The sequence below is a fragment of the Dipodomys merriami genome, unplaced genomic scaffold, assembly GCF_024711535.1.
Source record: "Dipodomys merriami isolate MVZ:Mamm:240054 unplaced genomic scaffold, mDipMer1.0.p SCAF_57, whole genome shotgun sequence".
Taxonomy (NCBI): domain Eukaryota; kingdom Metazoa; phylum Chordata; class Mammalia; order Rodentia; family Heteromyidae; genus Dipodomys; species Dipodomys merriami.
Window position 1 is genome coordinate 8,322,155 of NW_027206146.1, and position 17,999 is coordinate 8,340,153.

The window sequence follows — 17,999 nt, forward strand, 5'->3', positions numbered from 1 at the left end:
AAATAGTTAACAGACAATAGGACCGGCCAGGGTGTGGGTTATCTGCCTGCCCAGCGGCCCAACACAGAACTAGAGGACCCAAAAGAGAACAAGAAGACTGAGCCTGCCTTCCTGGGGCAGGGGAAGAGGCTAGAATTTAGGCCTCAACTTTAAAGAACAGGCCCTGGGACCTGAGGCCTTACAAGTTTGGGGGGGAACCACCTATAAAGAACATAAACAGGGGGCACATAAACAGGGATGTAATCATTTGATTCTGGGGGTGGCGGGTGGAACTCCTTAGTTCAGAACTCTATTCCATCTGTGCGAATGGCAGCCTGTCAAGCCTTGGGGCTCAGAATTAATACCTAACACTGGATGGGGAGGCGACCCACAGCAGCAGGGACCCGCCTAGCCCTGGCTCCTGCGGTAGGGGAAACAGGCCCGGTGTGGGGGGGGAGACCACTCACTGGTGGCCAGGCTTGGGTGGTGAGGTGGGCTCCGGGGGCACGCATGCGCGCTGGGCCAGCAGCTGGTAGAAGGGCTTGGGCATCTCCCAGTCCTCGTCGTCCTCACTGCTGGAGTTCTCCTGCTTCACCACGCGGTTGTGCTGCCGGCTGAACCTGCGTGCCTTGGTGCTGGGAAAGATGGGGTATCCTTACTCTCCCACCATCCCGGCCTCCCCACAGTCTCTGTCCCCAGAAGTGACCAGGCCAGGGTTTGCCAGAGCCAAATCTGGGAATTAGCCACAGGCCCTTTGCATATGCTTGAAGGCTTGGGGGGGGGGCAGCTTGGAAATTGGGAGAAGACCAGAATTTCAGGGAAGAGAACACGCAACAGCAAAATAAGCCTGGGGTCTGAGAGACTCCATGCGGTGCACAGACAGAAGAAAGGAAGTCAGCAAGGGGAGCCTTCTTCCCATAAATTCTTCACCCAAGTCATTTCTGACCTGTCTTCCCATGATTCTGAGCATTGCCGGGGTTACCTAGGGTCAGGGCAACCTATCCCCTGCCCCCACCACACCAGGATTTCTCACCAGTATGGCCGACGCTCTTTCAGGGACATCATGCGCCACAGCTGGGCCAGCTCCTTGGTGGCGGCGGTGGACGCAGTTCCAGGGCAGGCTCTGAGACAAGGGGGGAAGGAGGTGACACAAAGCCCGTGGGGCAGCCCAGCTCCTGCAGAGGCCGAGACCCGGCCACACAAGGGACTCTGGCCTCCTGGCGCTTTCGTGTGGTCTGAGCTCTCAGATCCCAGCTAAGGTGCTGTCCGGTGAAGCCCTTTACACCCCTGAAGCGAAGGTCCAATGAGACCGCCTCAGTCCTCCCCAAAGGAGCACCCCATGTCCCAGGAGAGGGGAGAGGACCTGAAGCTACCACTCCTCAGATGTTTCTGTGGATGTTCCTAGAAGAAAACCACGTGTTCTCGGCTCCCCAGGCTCTGGCATCCAGTTCTGTGTGTGTGTGTGTGTGTGTGTGTGTGTGTGTGTGTGTGTGTGTGTGTGTGTGTGTGTGTGTGTGTGTGTGTGTGTGCACTCACCAGTCATGGGGCTTGAACTCAGGGCCAGGGCGCTGTCCCCGAGCTTTTTTGCTCAAAGCTAGCGCTCTACCACTTGAACCACACCTCCATGTCTGGCTTTTTTGATGGTGGAGATGAGAGTCTTATGGACTTCCTTACTCAGGCTGGCTTTGAGCTGGGATATTCCCATCTTAACCTCCCTGAGCAGCTAGAATGACAGCTGCGAGCCCCTCGGTGCTCAAGCTAGCTGGCACCCAACTTTCCAAAGTCAACCCCAAGAATGTGTCCTTGGAAGGTCAGAGCGGAGGCTGCCAGGGTGACAGATAGGATGGGGGTCTTGACCCCCTGGCCAGGCCCAGCCCTGTCCAGCATGCTGGAGAAGGAAGCAGTTGATTGAGGGACAAAGATCACCAGCAACATCGTTCTAGCTTGGGACAGACAGCGACAGCAGGCAGCCACCCCAGCCTCTTCCTTTGTGGCCATGTTAGCCAGTGTTCTTTTAGCTCAAGAATTCACACACACACACACACACAGAAAGGCCCTGGGGGTGTGTAGGGGGGGCACAACTCTACAGGGCAGTGGGCTCTAGGAAGAGTCAAATAAGTCTCCCAGAAATGGGGCCATGTATTTGCGGGGGGGGGGTGTCCCAAGGCCCCCACCCACCCACCGGATATACTGCTTCCGGTTCATCCTGCAGAACATGATGAAGCCGTTGACACACTTTTTCTTCGCCTGGGCTGGGCAGGGCGCTTTCTTGTTCTCTCTGGGTCTCCCGGGGACCCTGTGGGCCCGGTTCTTCTTGGCCGTCCTCCTGCCCCAGGGAGGGTTCAAGGCTTGCCTGGAAGGGGTCCAGGCGCAGTCATCCTCGTTACTGGAGGACTGCATGCCCTCCGGGTCGGCCTGCAAGTCCTGGGCAGGAGAGAGAGATAAGCAGGGGCTCGAGACACCTGCTCACCTTCCAAGGCTGGCCGCCCCTCTCACCTCTTCCTGCTCCCACATGGATTCCGTATCCGTGGCGGTGTCCTCAGAAGTAGATCCGGACGATGTCTCGCTGCTGTCACTCAGTGAGAGGTAGCATTGGTCTGGGGGGGTGCAGGGCCAGCTCTGGCTGGAGGAACCAGGAAGCTCCTGGGGGGCCCAGGATGGGCCATCCTGTGCCATGATGAGGGAGAAGGGGGTCGGGACTAGAGGGCCCCCCCTCTTCTCACTGACATTCCAGACATAACTCAGGTTAGACACACATCCTCTGCTGGGCACTGAGAGTTCATACCTCCTAATGAGATTTAGAGGATGGTGGTTCGAAGCCAGCCCAGGCAGAAAAGACCATGATAACCAGCCAAAACTCAGGCTGGAGGTAGCACTTAAGTGGTAAAACACCTGCCATGGGCAGACAAGCCAAGTGAGAGGCCCTGAGTTCAAGCCCCACTGGGTGCTGGTGGCTCACACCTGTAATCCTAGCTACTCAAGAGACTGAGATTTGAGGATTATGGTTCAAAGCCAGCCAGGGTAGGAACATCTGTGAGAGTCTGATCTCCAGTGAACCACCCCAAAAAGCTGAAAGTGGAACTGTGGCTCAAAAGATAGAGCACTAGCTTTCTTTGAGAAAGAGAGAGAGAAAAAAAAAGGTCAGGGGGGCTGGGAAGGTGGCTCAGTGGTAAAGTGCTTGCCTTGCATTCATGAGGCCCTGGGTTCAATTCCTCAGCACCACATAAACAAAAGAAAAAAGCCAGAAGTGGTGCTGTGGCTCAAGTGGTAGAGCACTAACCATGAGCTGAAGAGCTGAGGGACAGCGCCCAGGCCCAGAGTTCAGGCCCCACGACCAGACCCCCCCCCAAAAAAAAAAAAGGTCAGGGACAGAGACAGGTTCCTAGGACTGGCACACACACACACACACACACACACACACACACACACACACACACACACACACAAAGACATGAGCTGGGCGCCAATGGCTTGCTCCTGTAATCTTAGCCACTCAGGAGGCTGAGATCTAAGGATCATGGTTCAAAGCCAGCTTGGGCAGCAAAGTCCATGAGACTCTTTCTCCAGTTAATCACTTAAAAACTGGAATTGATGCTGTGGTTCAACTGTTAGAGCCTAGGCTCTAAGTTCAAGCCCCATGACCGAAGGGGAAAAAAAAAAAAAAAGAAACCTCTTTATTTCACAGGGTCTACGCCAGACCCTTGGCGAACCATAGAGAATGTGGAGGGAGGAAAAGGAGGAACAAGGGCAAATGGGCAGACGGACTGGCAGGTGGAAAGAGATATGCTGGAGCTTACCTTCCCTAGGGGAGCCTTGGGTGAGCAGGGAGAAGGCAGGGACTCCAGCTGCAAGAAAGCGTCTTCCAGGAGACCTGGGGAGAGCAAAGTGCTGCTAAAGCAAATGCTTTTCTCCCAACTGAGCCGGGCCTGCTGCCTAGTGAGCTGGAGTCAGTGTGTCTGGCTTTCTCCTTTGTGGTCCCCTACCCTGGGTTCAAGTCCTGCTCAAAGGCTTCCTAGGAGCCCCTTTTGTCCTGAGGAGGACATGGCCTCTTGCTTTGGGCTCATGGAGCTTCGGCCTCTCCAGTTAGCTTGTGACTGTCCCTGTGCTGGATGGTGGCTGCTAGGGGGAGGGGGCTGGGGTGAGGTCACTCATCTCTGGCGATCCAGCAGGCCCTACACGGGCTGTGCATTTGGGGGTGGGGGTGGAAGCCCCGGGTTTTCTGTGTGGAAGAGGAATCCATTCTGGAAGCTTACCCTCGGTCAGGTAGAAGGTGTCATCCTGCAGGATGGGCTCTGGCAGGACTTTGCTCGGGGAGCTGAAGAACAAAGGGCTGAGTGCTAAACTGTCGCTTGCATAGCCTGTCGCACCCCAGGTATTGCTCTGGGAAAGCTCCAAAACCAGTGGGGTCTCTGGAAAAAGAAACAAGAAGTGGGGGGCTCAAAAGTGTGGTCAGGGGTTGTCCCCCTCCTTCTGCCTTTGAGGGGTTCTGCCAGGCACAGGAGGTAGAGGGGTGACTGTTTCTCATTTGGAGTTTGTGGGTAGAAGAAATTAATATCTGGGTGCTGGGTGGCTCTTATCTGTTATCCTACTTAGGAAACTGAGACCTGGAGGATTATGTCCAAGAGACTCTACCTCTAATTAAGCAAAATGCTTGACTAGAGGTGTGGCTCAAGAGGTAGCATGTCAGCCATGAGCAAAAAAGCTGAGTGAGAGAGGCCATGAGTTCAAGCCTGGCATGTGCACAAAATGATGATGATGATGATGATGATGATGATGATGATGCATCATGCCTAGCATTACATCAGAGATGGCAAAACCCCCCAAATCACTATCAGGTCTGTGCGCTGGTGACTCACATCTGAAATTGTAGCTACTCAGGAGGCCGAGATCTGAAGATGGTGGTTTAAATCCAGCCCAGGCAGGAAATTCTATGAGACTTATTGCCAACTAACCTCAGAAAACCAGAAGTGGTGCTGTGGCTCAAAGTGATAGAGTGCTCGCCTTGAGCAAAAGAGCTCAGAGACGGCGCCCAGGCCCTGTATTCAAGCCCCATGACTCCCACCCCCACCCCCCACCACACACACAAAATTACTATCATCTTGTGCCATATCTAACAGAATAATGGTAGTGATCTGTACATTTTGTGTTAAGAGAGATTCTGAGATACTATCTGGGATCAAGGGATTAAAAATTAGTAATGTCTGCCACAGCAACAAATGGCTGGAACAGCAGGCACGGCACGGCGCATTTGCCATGCCCATGCTTAGCAGCTCCTCAATCTCTTTCCAGCTTTCCTGCTGCCATGGGAATCCTGCCAGGAGGAGGGTACAAGGAAGTCCACCGCCTACACTGAGGACAGACAGTGTTTCAGTCACCCGAGGGGTCGTCCTTTGTCTCCCAGGCAGGAAGCCAAATGTTAGCACCTAGGATTTCCTTGTCCAGCTCCTCACTGGAGATCAGCATCTGCCTGCAAGAGGTGAAATCAAGAGTCAGACACAGAGCCTGGGCTGGGAATGACCCTGTGACCCCCTTTGTGTGTCTCATGTGGCACTTTGGGTGCTGGCCCCAAGGAGGTTCACAGTCCTTTGGCTCTGGCTCCCAAGATGCTTTGTGTCTTGTGGGAAGAAGCAGATGCTGGCAACAGAGGGGGGCTGCACTGGAGGGGGTTCAGGGAGGATGAGACTGGGGGGAGGGGGGGAAGGGAGATGAAGGAAAGAGGGAAGGAAGGAAGGAAGGAAGGAAGGAAGGAAGGAAGGAAGGCAGGCAGGCTTCAGTGAGCTCAGCTGTAGCATGAGAATTTTCCCCAGTAGACTAGGGTAGCAGGCTCTCTAGAAAGAAGGACAAAAGTCAGAAGAGAGGGACAAGACCAGAGGAGTTTGGGGCCAGGAGAATGAGGGAGTCATTTTGCCTTGTAAAGTGTGAAATCTGTGGGTGAGGCAGGAGAGGAGAGGACTGACACAGCAAGGGGGAACCACAGACTATCTCAAGTGTGATGTTGGGGCTCTACCCTGTGCACCCTGTGGAGGGGCATCAAGCTATGTCTGCCACAGTCACTGTGTATGTGTTAGAAGAATCACTCAGAGCTTGGCACTGGCGGCTCACACCTGTAATATTAGCTACTCAGGAGGCGGATATCTGAGGATCACAGTTCAAGGCCAGCCTGGGCAGGAAAGACCATGAAACTAATTTCCAATGAACCAACAGAAAACTAGAAGTGGCACTGTTGTTCAAAGTGGGAGAGCTCCAGTCTTGAGCAAAAGAGCTCAGGGACAGCACCCAGGCCCTGAGTTCAAGCCCCATGACTGACCAGAATAAAAGAAAAGTCACTCAGTCATATGGGGCCAGGCTACAGATGGGAGTCAGAAGGTGATTAGCCAAGCTTTCCCATGAGCTTTCAACATCCAACACAGAGCCAGGCCACGTGTGCTATTTGAAAGACACCCGCTGAGGACAGACACCTGCCTGACTTCATCTGCCCTCGGGGGCCTTACTTACCTGGGAGAGATGTGCACCTTGTTGAAGAGAAAGGCTGTTTCCACTGCTCGCTGGGCCTCTTCATCAGCCTTGGGCTCATGATCCTTGGCATTGTCAATAGCACATAAGTCTGGAGGTGTGGGGGAGGGAGATGGGGGGGGAGGAGCAAATTGCAATGACCGATCTTGTAGATCAGGCCAGAGTCCAAGGCTCCCAAACAGCAGGGACAGAGAAGGGTCAGGGTCTGCCATCTGCCCTCCTAATCCCCCATTGCAGCCCCAAACCACAGGCTATAAGGGCCTTGCAGTGAGGCCAGGGGTGCCCAAATCACCCCTCGGTTTCTTGACTTTGCCATCCCTATCAGAAGCATCCTGAAGGGGTACACAGCACTCTAGGATACCCCAAGAAGTCTGGGTCATTCTGCATTGTTCCCATATGGTGACAAGGTGATTCCTTCACTGGATAGTGAACTTGGACTCTAATGTAGCACAGGCATACTCAAGAAAAAAGCTGCCGCGCATGCATGTGGGCAGTGTGAGGCCAAGCCTGAATTCAAGTCCTCCCCACTCCCAGCTGGAATGGTGACAGATGTGAGAGACAGTCTGGCTGCTCAGAGAGGTCTGGAGGGGAGGTCCTGTCCTGTCTTCAGTTCTATAGCCTGAAGCTTCTAGAGAAAGGCCATCCTGATCTTCTTCTCCCTTACAGGTGCAAGACCCAGAGTGCTGGGAAGGGATGGGCAGTGGGTACCCCATGACCTATTGTACAGTTTGGGGCACTGTAGTGCCTGGTAAAGAACACTAAAAGACTTAGTTCAGGAGCCAGGTACCAGTGGCTCATGCTTGTCTTTTTATCTACTCAAGAGACTGAGATCTAAGGATCATGGTTTAAACCCAGACCAGGCTGAAAAGTCTGTGAAATTCTTATCTCCAATTAATCACTAAAAGCCGGATGAAGAGCTGTGGCTCAAGTGGTAGGGCAACAGCCTGGAGCACAAAAGCTCAGGGACAGCATGCCTCAGCCCTGAGTTTAACTCCTCAGACACACACACACACACACACACACACACACACACACACACACACACACACACACTCGAACGCATGTGTGCACGCGCAGACTGAGTTGATGGTAAGGAAAGAGACTCACTTGTGAAGTCATAGGAGTCGATGTTCTCAGCCAGGTCCTGCACTACCAGCTGGAATATCCCTTCTTCACCACCATCCTGGAGCGAGGATAGTGCAGCCGGGAGGGGATCACAGAGGTCAAGGCATTTTGGAGGGGTGGTGGTTACCCCCAGATTTTCTTCTCTCGGGTCTGGAAATGTGGTCTCCTCTTCCTCAGGCTTATGCAGATCCAGAGAGCGGCGGAGCATCTGGGGTCCATCCTGCTCTTCTGTGAGTAGAGATGGGGTGTCAGAAGCTTGGGGGATGGAGATAGGAGGGAGGGGGGGTAGCCTGACTGTCCCCAGAATGAGGTTCTGATGGATATTCTCATGCCTCCGGGACATGCACACATCTTCCAGCATTGTCCACATACCACCAAGCAATGAAAATTATGATGCATGGTTGGCCTGGATAGGTTGATGGTCCATTCCAGATCAACATCACAACTCTCTAGTGTGAAGTGCACTGGCAGAAAGATTTCTTTTTTTTTTTTTAAGAAAACACCCAGGTGAGCTGGGCGCTGGTGGGTCATGCTTGTCATCCTAGTCATCAGGAGACTGAGATCTGAGGATCTTGGTCCTAAGCCAACCCAGGCATGAAAAGTCAGTGAGACTGGAAGTGGAGCTCTGGCTCAAGTGGTAGAGCACCAATCTTGAGTACAGAAAGCTCAGTGGCTCACTCCTGTAATCCTAGCTACTCAAGAGGCTGAGATCTGAGGATCACAGTTCAAAGGCAGCCTGGGCAGAAGTGTTGCTGTGGCTCAAAGGGGTAGTGGGCTAACCTTGAGCAAAATACCTTAGGGACAGCACCCAGGCCCTGAGTTCAAACCCTAGGACCGGCACCAAAAAGAAAAAAAGAAAAAGAAACCCTAGCTCAGGAGCAATGACAGAGCCCTGTCCAAGACAATGCATAGGGGCAACATCCTTCCTTGAGTCTAAACAGTGATTCTCATGAGAGCACTGCTTGAGCCGGATCTATGCAGGCTCCTGTGTAGAAGACACCTTTGGCTGGATCTTGTCCTGAGGAGGAGGTGGGGGCTAGGGCTACTTCCGGCCTTTGGCATCTGGAAATTCTAGCTCTCCCCATCCCCTAGCAGAGTCCCTGCTCCTATTTGACCTCTGCTTCCCAATCAGCACCCAGTGACCACAGTACCTGATCCTCGGGTCGATTTGCACTTTTTCTTGCGAGGTTTGTGGCAGGCCTCCCAAAAATGAGAATTCTGAGAGCTTGGGGAGCTGGGCGGGGTGGAGAATCTCTGCTTGGTTTGGTCTGAAGATGAGTTCTGACCCAGCGCTGGTGGGAGGATGAAGGACACCGTGTCTGACTTTCTCTCCTGGTCCAGAACATTCTCCTGCCTTCCAGGTGTGGTGGGCTCCCAGGTGGGCTCTACAAATAGGGAAACTGAGGTGTCAGAGGAGGTGGTAGCGGAACACAGAATAAATGTGAGGTCCTGGGATAGGAATGTGGCTTAGTGGTAGAATGCTTGCCTAGCATGCATGAAGCCCTGGGTTCCATTCCTCAGTACTATAAACAGAAAAAGCCAGAAGTGGCACTGTGGCTCAAGTGGTAGAGTGCTAGCCTTGAACAAAAGAAGATCAGAGATAGCGCCGAGGCCCTGAGTTCAAGCCCCAGGATTGGAAAAAAAATATCTGGGGTTCCCTGAGGCAGTTCTGGGCCTTGGCCAAGAAAATAAAAGGACTATCACCTTCCGGGAACTTTATACACTCCCTGCCCTGAACCCCCAATACCTGTCCCTCTTCCCACCTTCCTCACCTCAGAGACCACCACTACCTTGGGATGACCCCAGGCCTCTTAAGACTTCCATATTTAGCATCTCTCTCAAGTTAGCCACTAGGTCTACCATCCCAGTAGCCCTGCCAGATAGGACCTCATTGTCTATTTTTTATTTTTTTGTGCAGGTCCCAGGCTTGAACTCAGGGCCTGGGAACTTTTCCTGAGATTGTTTTGCTCAACATTGGCACCCTACCACTTGAACCGCAGCTCTACTTCTGGCTTTTTGGTGGTGGTTAATTGGAGATAAGAGTCTCACAGACTTTATTGTATGGGTATGGGCTAGCTTCGAACCTTGATGATCCTTAGATCTCAGTGTCCTGAGTAGCTAGGATGACAGGTGTGAACTGCCGGCTCCAAGCCTTTTTTTTCCCACATTGTTCCTAGAAGTATTTTCTCTGGTCTCTCTGATTCCAATTTCACCCACACAACCTGTCTTGTACACTGGACAGCGGGGAGCTTATTCTAAGGCAAAGCCCCTTCCATCTGACCCTGACATTCTCTGTAATTTTTTTTTCCTTTCAGGATTTCATCCCAGACCCTGCCAATCTCCCCCTCCGCCGCCCCTCCCCCCACCCCGCCCCATACAGATGGGGCATCAATCCTGCTCTGCAGGTGACAGAACTGAAGCCCAAAGAAGCTAAGGTCACAAGGATGAGGCCCAGGAGCCATGCACATGTCATCTGGGTGTCCCTCTGCCCCTCCATCACAACCCCCACTGCTTGCTTGTCCCCAGACATTCCTCACATGTCTCCTCACACCCACCTGCCTGCTCCTGTCTGTGTTGCTTCATTCTGGAGGCCCCCTACAGCATTACCAGTGCCATCCCTTCCTCAGGCTATGGTGTGTGTTGGGGCGCCCTGGAGACAGGGGGGGGGATGCTCACATGTAGTATGGGGCAGCTGGTGGGAAATCCTTACCTGCAGCCCCTACTTCCCTGCTGCTGATGTGGCATCCGATCAGGGTCTGGACCACATTGATACTGCTCTGAAGGTAGCGGATGTAGTTCAGAACGTGCAAAAGGATCTCCTTCTAAAAACATACAGGACACAGAAAAGCTGTGCTCAGAACAGCAAGGACAGGATGGCCCCAGGCCCTTTGTTCATGCTCTATCCCTGATGGTGAGGCTTTCCTCTTCTCTTCACAGACTCCCTCATCTGCTTCCTTCTCTTCCTCCTCTAGCCTCCTGAATGCTTGCTTGCCTGCCCCTTCTCACCCAGCCTGGGTCAGCTGCCTGCCTGCTTTCTTTCTTTCTTTCTTTTTGTTGGTCCTGGGGCTTGAACTCCGGGCTAGTTGCTGTCCCTTAGCTCTTCAGCTCAAGGTAAGCGCTGTACCTCTTGAGCCACAGTGCCACTTCCGGTTTTCTAGTGGTTTATTGGAGATAAGAGTCTCATAGACTTTCCTGCCCAGGCTGGCTTTGAACCTAGATCCTCAGTTCTCAGCCTCCTGAATAGCTAGGATTATAGGCATGAGCCCCAGTGCCCAGCTTCAGCATTCTTTTTGTTGGTGGTACTAGGGTTTGAACTCAGGACATGGTGCTTGCTAGGCAGGTGCTCTATCACTTGAGCCATGTCCTGGTTCCCTTCCTTCCCCTCTCCCTGCCCCCTTTTATTTTGTTTATTTTTTTTTTTTGGTCAGTTGTGGGGCCTGAACTCTGGGTCTGGGTGTTGTCCCTTAGCTCTTCAGCTCAATGCTAGCGCTCTACCACTTGAGCCACTGCACCACTTCTGCCCCCTTTTAAACATTTCTTTTGGGGGGCTGGGAATGTGGCTTAGTGGGAGAGTGCTTGCCTAGCATGTATGAAGCCCTGGGTTGGACTCCTCAGTGCCACATACACAGAAAAAGCTGGAAGTGGCATTGTGGCTCAAGTGGTAGAGTGTTAGCCTTGAACAAATGAAGCTCAGGTACAGTGCCCAGGCCCTGAGTTGAAGTCCCAAGATTGGCAAACAAACAAACACTTTTTTTTTCCTTTTCACACTTGTACAACCATAGAACTATTTCCACGGAGGCACTGCCACACTGTTTTATCATTATCTGCTGCCCTGTTGTTCTCTCCCATTGACCTTGAACTGTTTGACAGTCAGAATGGCCCTCACTAGTTGATTTCTGTGTCTCAAGCACATAGAATGGAGAGGAAGTTCAGCCAGGCGCTGTCACAGGAAAAGAGGCCCCCCAACCCTCCTGCCCCCACCCACCTCACAGCACCCAGCAGGGAGCCTCCTCTGGGTACCCAGCATCAGCCACCCAGCCACTGGCTCTCTCTGAGCTGAGGCTACTCACTAAGGCTCTAAGCATGTCAGGGTATACTAGACCTGCTTTCTTTGCCTTCATGGGACCTACGGGCTAGCTCACCCCTCATGCCTGCCTGTCATGCCAAGGTATTCAGGGGCCAGAAATCCAGAGGATCACAGTTTGAGGCCAAACTGGGCAAAAAGTGAGAGAGACACCTTCCTATCCCATCTTGGTCTAAGACCAGCCCCAGGTTAAAAAAAAAAAAGTGGAACTATCTGAAAAACAAAAACAAAAAACAAATAAAGCCTGGTCCCAGGGACTCTTGTTTGTAATCTCGGCTACTCATGCCACTGAGATCTGAATACTGTTGTTTGAAGCCAGCAGAGGCAGGAAAGTCTGTGAGACTCTTATCTCCAATTAATCACAGAAAAAGCCGGAAGTGGCGCTGTGCTGTGGCTCAAGTTGTAAAGTGCTCGCCTTGAGCAAAAGGAGCTCAGGGACAGTGGCCAGGCTCAGAGTTCAAGCCCCAGGAAGGGCAAAAAACAACGACAAAAAAAAAAAAACAACTAAAGCAAACTAAATAAATAACTGAAGTAAGAGACAAAAAGGCTGGAGGTGTAATTCAAGTGATAGAACACCCAACTATCAAGTGTAAGACCCTGTGTTCAAACCCTAATACTTCCAAAACAAACAAAAACATGGTATCCTGAAGTGGGAGAGAATTCTGAGGGATGTGGTCATCTGGTCAGTTACAAATGCTACCTGTCCCCTGGCTAGACTGTCATTGTTTACGTCTTTATCATGTCTGGTCCACAGAACCTCTTACAACACCTATGCACCGCAAATATGCAAGATGTTGAGGATAGAGGAAGAACTCACTCTGATAGTCCACATCCGTACACGTTCTAAAGATATCCACATCAAAATCCACAGTTCTAGAAATAACAATTTGGGGCAACAAAGGGACCTCTGCAGATGTGAATGAAGGAAGGATCTGGGGATAGGGTGATTACTTATTGTCTTATAAAGATTATGAGGTGTGTGTGTGTGTGTGTGTGTGTGTGTGTGTGTGTGTGTGTGTGCAAGCACACATGTGTGCAAAATGCCAGTCCAAGGTCTTGAACTCAGGGTCTAGGCACTGTTTCTGAGTTTTGCACAAGGCTAGCTCTCTACTACTTAAGCCACAGCTCCACTTCTACCTTTTTTATTTTATTTTTGCCAGTCATGGGGATCCAGCTCTGGGCCTGGGCGCTGTCCCTAAGCTCTACAGCTCAAGGCCAGCACTCTACCACTTGAGCCACAGTGCCACTTCCTGTTTTCTGGTGGTTCATTAGAGATAAGAGTCTCAAGGACTGGGCTGGAAGGTGGCTCAGTGGTAGAACGCTTGCCTTGCATGCCTGAGGCCCTGGGTTCGATTCCTCAGCACCACATAAGCAAAAAGAAAAAAGCCAGAAGTGGCACTGTGGCTCAAGTGGTAGAGTGCTAGACTTGAGCTGAAGAGCTGAGGGACAGCGCCCAGGCCCAGAGTTCAGGCCCCACAACTGGACCCAAAAAAAAAAAAGTCTCAAGGACTTTCCTGCCAAAGCTGGCTTTGAACCGCAGTCCTCAGATCTCAGGATCCAGAGTAGCTAAGATTACAGGCATGAGCCACCGGTGCCCAGCTTCTTTATATATTTATTACAAAGCCCATGGAGAGAGCTTACCATTGCTAACTCACAGAGATGAAATCCACAGGTCCCCAAATGAGGGAGTGGTGGAGGAAAATGGCATTTATTCAGGGTATGCCAAGTGCTGGGCCCCATGTGGCCATCATGCTATTTTGGCGGCGGGGGGGGGGGGGGTAGTGGGAGTTATTTTTCCCTTCTTTGACAGCTGAGAACCTTGAGGCCTGTGGAGTCTGAGGAAGCTGCCCAGGGAGTGCAGCTGTGAAGCTGGAGGAGCACTTAAACTCATGGCTGCATGACTATAGCCCTGTCTTCTGTGTAAATGAAACCCACCAGGAGCACTTGCCTAGTATGGATGAGGATCTTGGTTCCATTTCTAGCACCACAAAACAAAAAGGAATCCTTGCCAGGCGCCAGTGGCTCATGCCTGTACTTCCACCCAGAAAGCTGATAATCTGAGGATTGTGGTTCAAAGCCAGCCCAGATAGGAATGTCTGTGAGTCTCTTATCTCCAATAAACCACCAGAAAACTGGAAATGGAGCAGTGGCTCAAATGGTAGAGCACTAAGCCTTGAGCAAAAAAGCTCAAGGACAGTGCCCAGGCTGTGAGTTCAAGCCCCATAACCTACAAAAAGAAAAAAAGGAAGGATTCCTCAGGCTTCAAATTATGGGGTCACAGACACCCAGAAATAATCCTTTAGAGCAGGATCATTCCCACCTCAATGTTGGTCACTGACAGGATCTGATAGGTCTCCCAGAATGAGACCCCACTTACTGCTGTGTGAACCCTGCTACCCTAGTCTGCCTCATCTCCTTTGCTCCCCAAACCTTAGTGTGCTTCTTGGTTCCACTCTTCTGAGAAATGGGGAGCAGCAGCGCCAGCTCTCGAAGTTTGCTGGTGTGGTTTTTCTTCTCATTCCTGTTGAGTGACAAGAGCCGTCTTGGGGTTAGAACAACTACAAATTAATTTAGCATGTGACTTTCTGAACATCCCATCTCAATGACCCCAGGTTGTGGCTTGGACAAAGCCCACTCTGGGAGCACCCAAGACTCTGTTTTGGGCATCAGTAGAAGTTAAGTCTCAAGCCGGGCGCTGGTGGCTCATGCCTGTAATCCTAGCTACTCAGGAGGCTGAGATCTGAGGATCGCGGTTCAAAGCCAGCCCAGGCAGGAGAGACCGTGAGACTCCTATCTCCAATAAACCACCAGAAAGCCGGAAGTGGCGCTGTAGCTCAAGTGGTAGAGCGCTCGCCTTGAGCTGAAGAGCTGAGGGACAGCGCCCAGGCCCAGAGTTCAAGCCCCACGACCGACAAAAAAAAAAAAGAAGTTAAGCCTCAGCTAGGTGCTGGTGACTCTTACCTGTAATACCAGCTACTCAGGAGGCTGAGGGTTCTGGGTTCAAAGCTATCCCAGACAGGAGAGACCGCGAGACTCCTATCTCCAATAAACCACCAGAAAACCAGAAGTGGTGCTGTAGCTCAAAGTGAAAGAGCACTAGCCTTGAGCAAAAGAAGTTTAGGGACAGTGCCCAGGTCCTAAGTTCAAACCTCACAACCGACAAAAAAAAAAGAGAAAAGAAAAAGAAGAAAGAAAATAAATCAAGCCTCACCATTCTCAAGGGCTCAATCCTTACTCAGTCCCCTGGTCCCTATTGACATCCTCACAGGCCTCTGAGCCTCCTGTCTGGCCTCCTCTATCCTTGCTCTTTACTAGAGGCTTCTGAAGCAAAAATCTGGCCATATCACTCTTTTGCTTAGAACACCTATTGTCATCCAATGTGGTGATTCACACCTGTAATCTCAGCTACTCCCAGCTACTCATGGCACAGAGATTGGGAGGGTCATAGCTTGAGGTCATCCCAGGCCAAGTTAATGAGACTCTCATCTCAATAAGTCTGGCATGACGGGGGCACTGGTGGCTCACTCCCACCTATCAGGTTAAGCTATGTGAAAGACTGAGACACAGAGGATCATGGTCTGAGGCCAGTCCAGGCAGACAAGTCCACAGAACTGCATCTCAGGTTGGGCATGGAGGAATGTGCTTGTCATTCCAGCTACCATGGGAAACCTGAAATAGGCTGGGCTGCAGCCCAGATGCAGGGTAGAAAGAGACACTGTATAAAAAATAACCAGGCTGGGAATGTGGTTTAGTGGTAGAGTACTTGCCTAGCATGCCTGAAGCCCTGGGTTTGATTCCTCAGTACCATATAAACAGAAAAGGCTGGAAATGGTGCTTTGGCTTAAGTGGTAGAGTGCTGGCATTGAACAAAAGCAGCACAGGGACAGTGCCCAGGCCCTGAGTTCAAGCCCCAGGATGAAAGAAAGAAAAGGAAGGAAAGAAAGAAAGAAAGAAAGAAAGGAAGGAAGGAAGGAAGGAAGGAAGGAAGGAAGGAAGGAAGGAAGGAAGGAAGGAAGGAAAACCAAGTTGGACACTCGTGGTTTACACCTGTGATCCTAGCTACTCAGAAGGTTGAGACCCAAGGATCCAGGTTCAAAGGCAGAAAAGCTTATGAGAGACTCTTATCTCCAATTAACTAGCAAATAATCAGATATGGAGCTGTGGCTCAAGTGGTAGAGTGTTAACCTTGAGCAAAAGAAGCTCAGGGCCCAGGCCCTAAGTTCAAGCCCCAGGACTGGCCAAAAAAAAAAAAAGTCTTAGAAAAGACCTAGCAACAAGTGAATCTTGTTGTTATTGTTTGTTATTATTTGTTGTGATACTAAGGCTTGAACCCAGGGCCTCCACTTCATACATGTGAGGCAACACTCTACTACTTGAGCTACACTTCAGCCTATTATGTTATTATTCAATCTGAGTGGCTAGAGATGGAAGGGACATGGGGAGCCATTACCTGTTACTGTGACCCAAGGAATCATTGCTAGGCTGTTCAGAGGAACTCAAGTATCTGCCAGAAACAAACATCTAGAAAGAGGAAAAATAAATTATTAGCGATCTCTAGGACTCCCAGAGCAAAGGTTCACATGATGGGTACCTTTCATTTCTTCTTGGGTGCTTCTTTTCAACTTAAGAGTCCTAACTCTCCATAACGATGGACTCAGAGGCCTCAATTAAAAACTTAAAGCTGGGAGCTGGTAGCTCACACCTGTCATCCTAGGTACTGAGAAGGCTGAGATCTGAGGATAGAGGTTCAAAGCCAGCCCAGGCAGGAAAGTCCACCAATTAACCAAGTCTGTTTAATCACTAGAAAAACAGAAGTGGAGCTGTGGCTCAAAGTCATAGAGCACAGTAGCCTTGAGTGGAAATCGTTCAGAGACAGTGCCCAGGTCTTGAGTTCAAGCCCCATGGATAACAACAACAAAAAATCCTAAATTCCCTGGGCACTGATGTCCTGGGGCTTTGGTGCTGTCCCTGAGCTTTTTCACTTAAGGCTGACACTCTAGCACTTGAGCCACAGCACCACTTCTGGTTTTTATGGTGGTTAGTTGGAGATAATAGTCTCACAGACTTTCCTGAGAGCACTGACTTCCGTGCTCAGCCTCCTCAGACCTCAGCCTCCTAAGTAGCTGACATGAATACGCCCAAGGTGCTTGGCCTGTGAGACTCTTATCTCCAATTAACCACCAAATAGCCAAAAGTGGAGCTGTGGCTTAAACAGTAGAGTACTAGCCTTGAGAGAAAAGAAGCTCAGGAGCTGGGCACCGGCGGCTAATGCCTGTAATATTAGTTACTCAGGAGGCTGAGATCTGAGGATCACGGTTCAAACCCAGCCCGGGCAGGAAAGTCAGTGAAACTCTTATCTCCAATAAACCACCAAAAACCCAGAAGTGGTGTTGTAGCTCATGTGGTAGAGTGCTAGCCTTGAGCTGAAGAGCTGAGGGACAGCGCCCAGGCCCAGAGTTCAGGCCCCAGGACTGGCATATACACACACACCAAAACTCAAATTGAGGTTTTAGGCTCCTAATCTTAGGCCCTATAGATTTGAAGCCTAACTCTAAGTCTCCAGTCCTGCCATTTCAGACCACTCACTTCCTTCCAGAAAACTCCAGAACCCCAGACTTCAAGACATTCCCTCTCCCCAATATGGGGGTATTCAGATTCCAACCGGGAAGCTTCTAGTCACACACATCCCACTTCCTCAGGTTCTCTAATCTACCTACCTCCACACACAAACTCCAAGAGACCCCAGATTCCCAAGGGCTCCTCTACACAGCGCCTTCCACAGGCCCGACTTTAGAGGGGACGCCCCAAAACTCAACCCACTCAAACGCCCGCTCCGTCTCCAGGCCTTGTGCCCCCCTCAGGACCCTACAACCAGGAGACAAGCAACAACCTTTACAAAGGGCCTCTCTGGGAGGGGGGACCCCAAATCTCTTGACTTGATAAAGCTCCAGGGAGTCCACTTCCCCCCTCTCCCATACCAGACACCCCAACATTCGCTCCTCGCCAGGTCCTCTCAGCCTCCGGCACCCACCTCAAATGGTGACCAAAATGGCGCCAGGCCTAAGTTATTGGTTTCACGACAGCCCCACACTGGGGAGCCAGAAACCCCACAGCGTGCCGGGCCGGTCCTGGGTGGGAAAAATATGCACAGAAGCCCCCGGACTCCCGCCGGCTGCGGCCTAAGTTCTGAGCCCCCGCACAGCACGAGGAAAAGGCGCGAATTCCCACGCTGAGGAGAGAGAGGCACGCACCCGGCCGCCCCCTCTCCAGTTCCCGCCAAAGCAGGGCGAGGTGCGAC

At 51.5% G+C, this 17,999-nt stretch overlaps 1 protein-coding gene across 1 annotated transcript; it reads right to left on the reverse strand.

Annotated features, from left to right (window-relative positions):
* Nucleotides 1–93: 93 nt before the first annotated feature.
* Meiosin (meiosis initiator) lies at nt 94–17,858 on the reverse strand. Its single transcript, XM_070000423.1, has 14 exons — nt 17,733–17,858; nt 16,152–16,222; nt 14,132–14,222; nt 10,328–10,439; nt 8,769–9,002; nt 7,600–7,845; nt 6,475–6,583; nt 5,355–5,446; nt 4,233–4,388; nt 3,777–3,850; nt 2,476–2,646; nt 2,162–2,403; nt 1,013–1,102; nt 94–614 (listed from the first exon to the last, which is right to left on the reverse strand). Exons 2-14 carry the CDS (start codon nt 16,220–16,222, stop codon nt 443–445), a joined length of 1,860 nt encoding a protein of 619 aa, XP_069856524.1. The 5' UTR covers nt 17,733–17,858; the 3' UTR covers nt 94–442.
* Nucleotides 17,859–17,999: the final 141 nt, after the last annotated feature.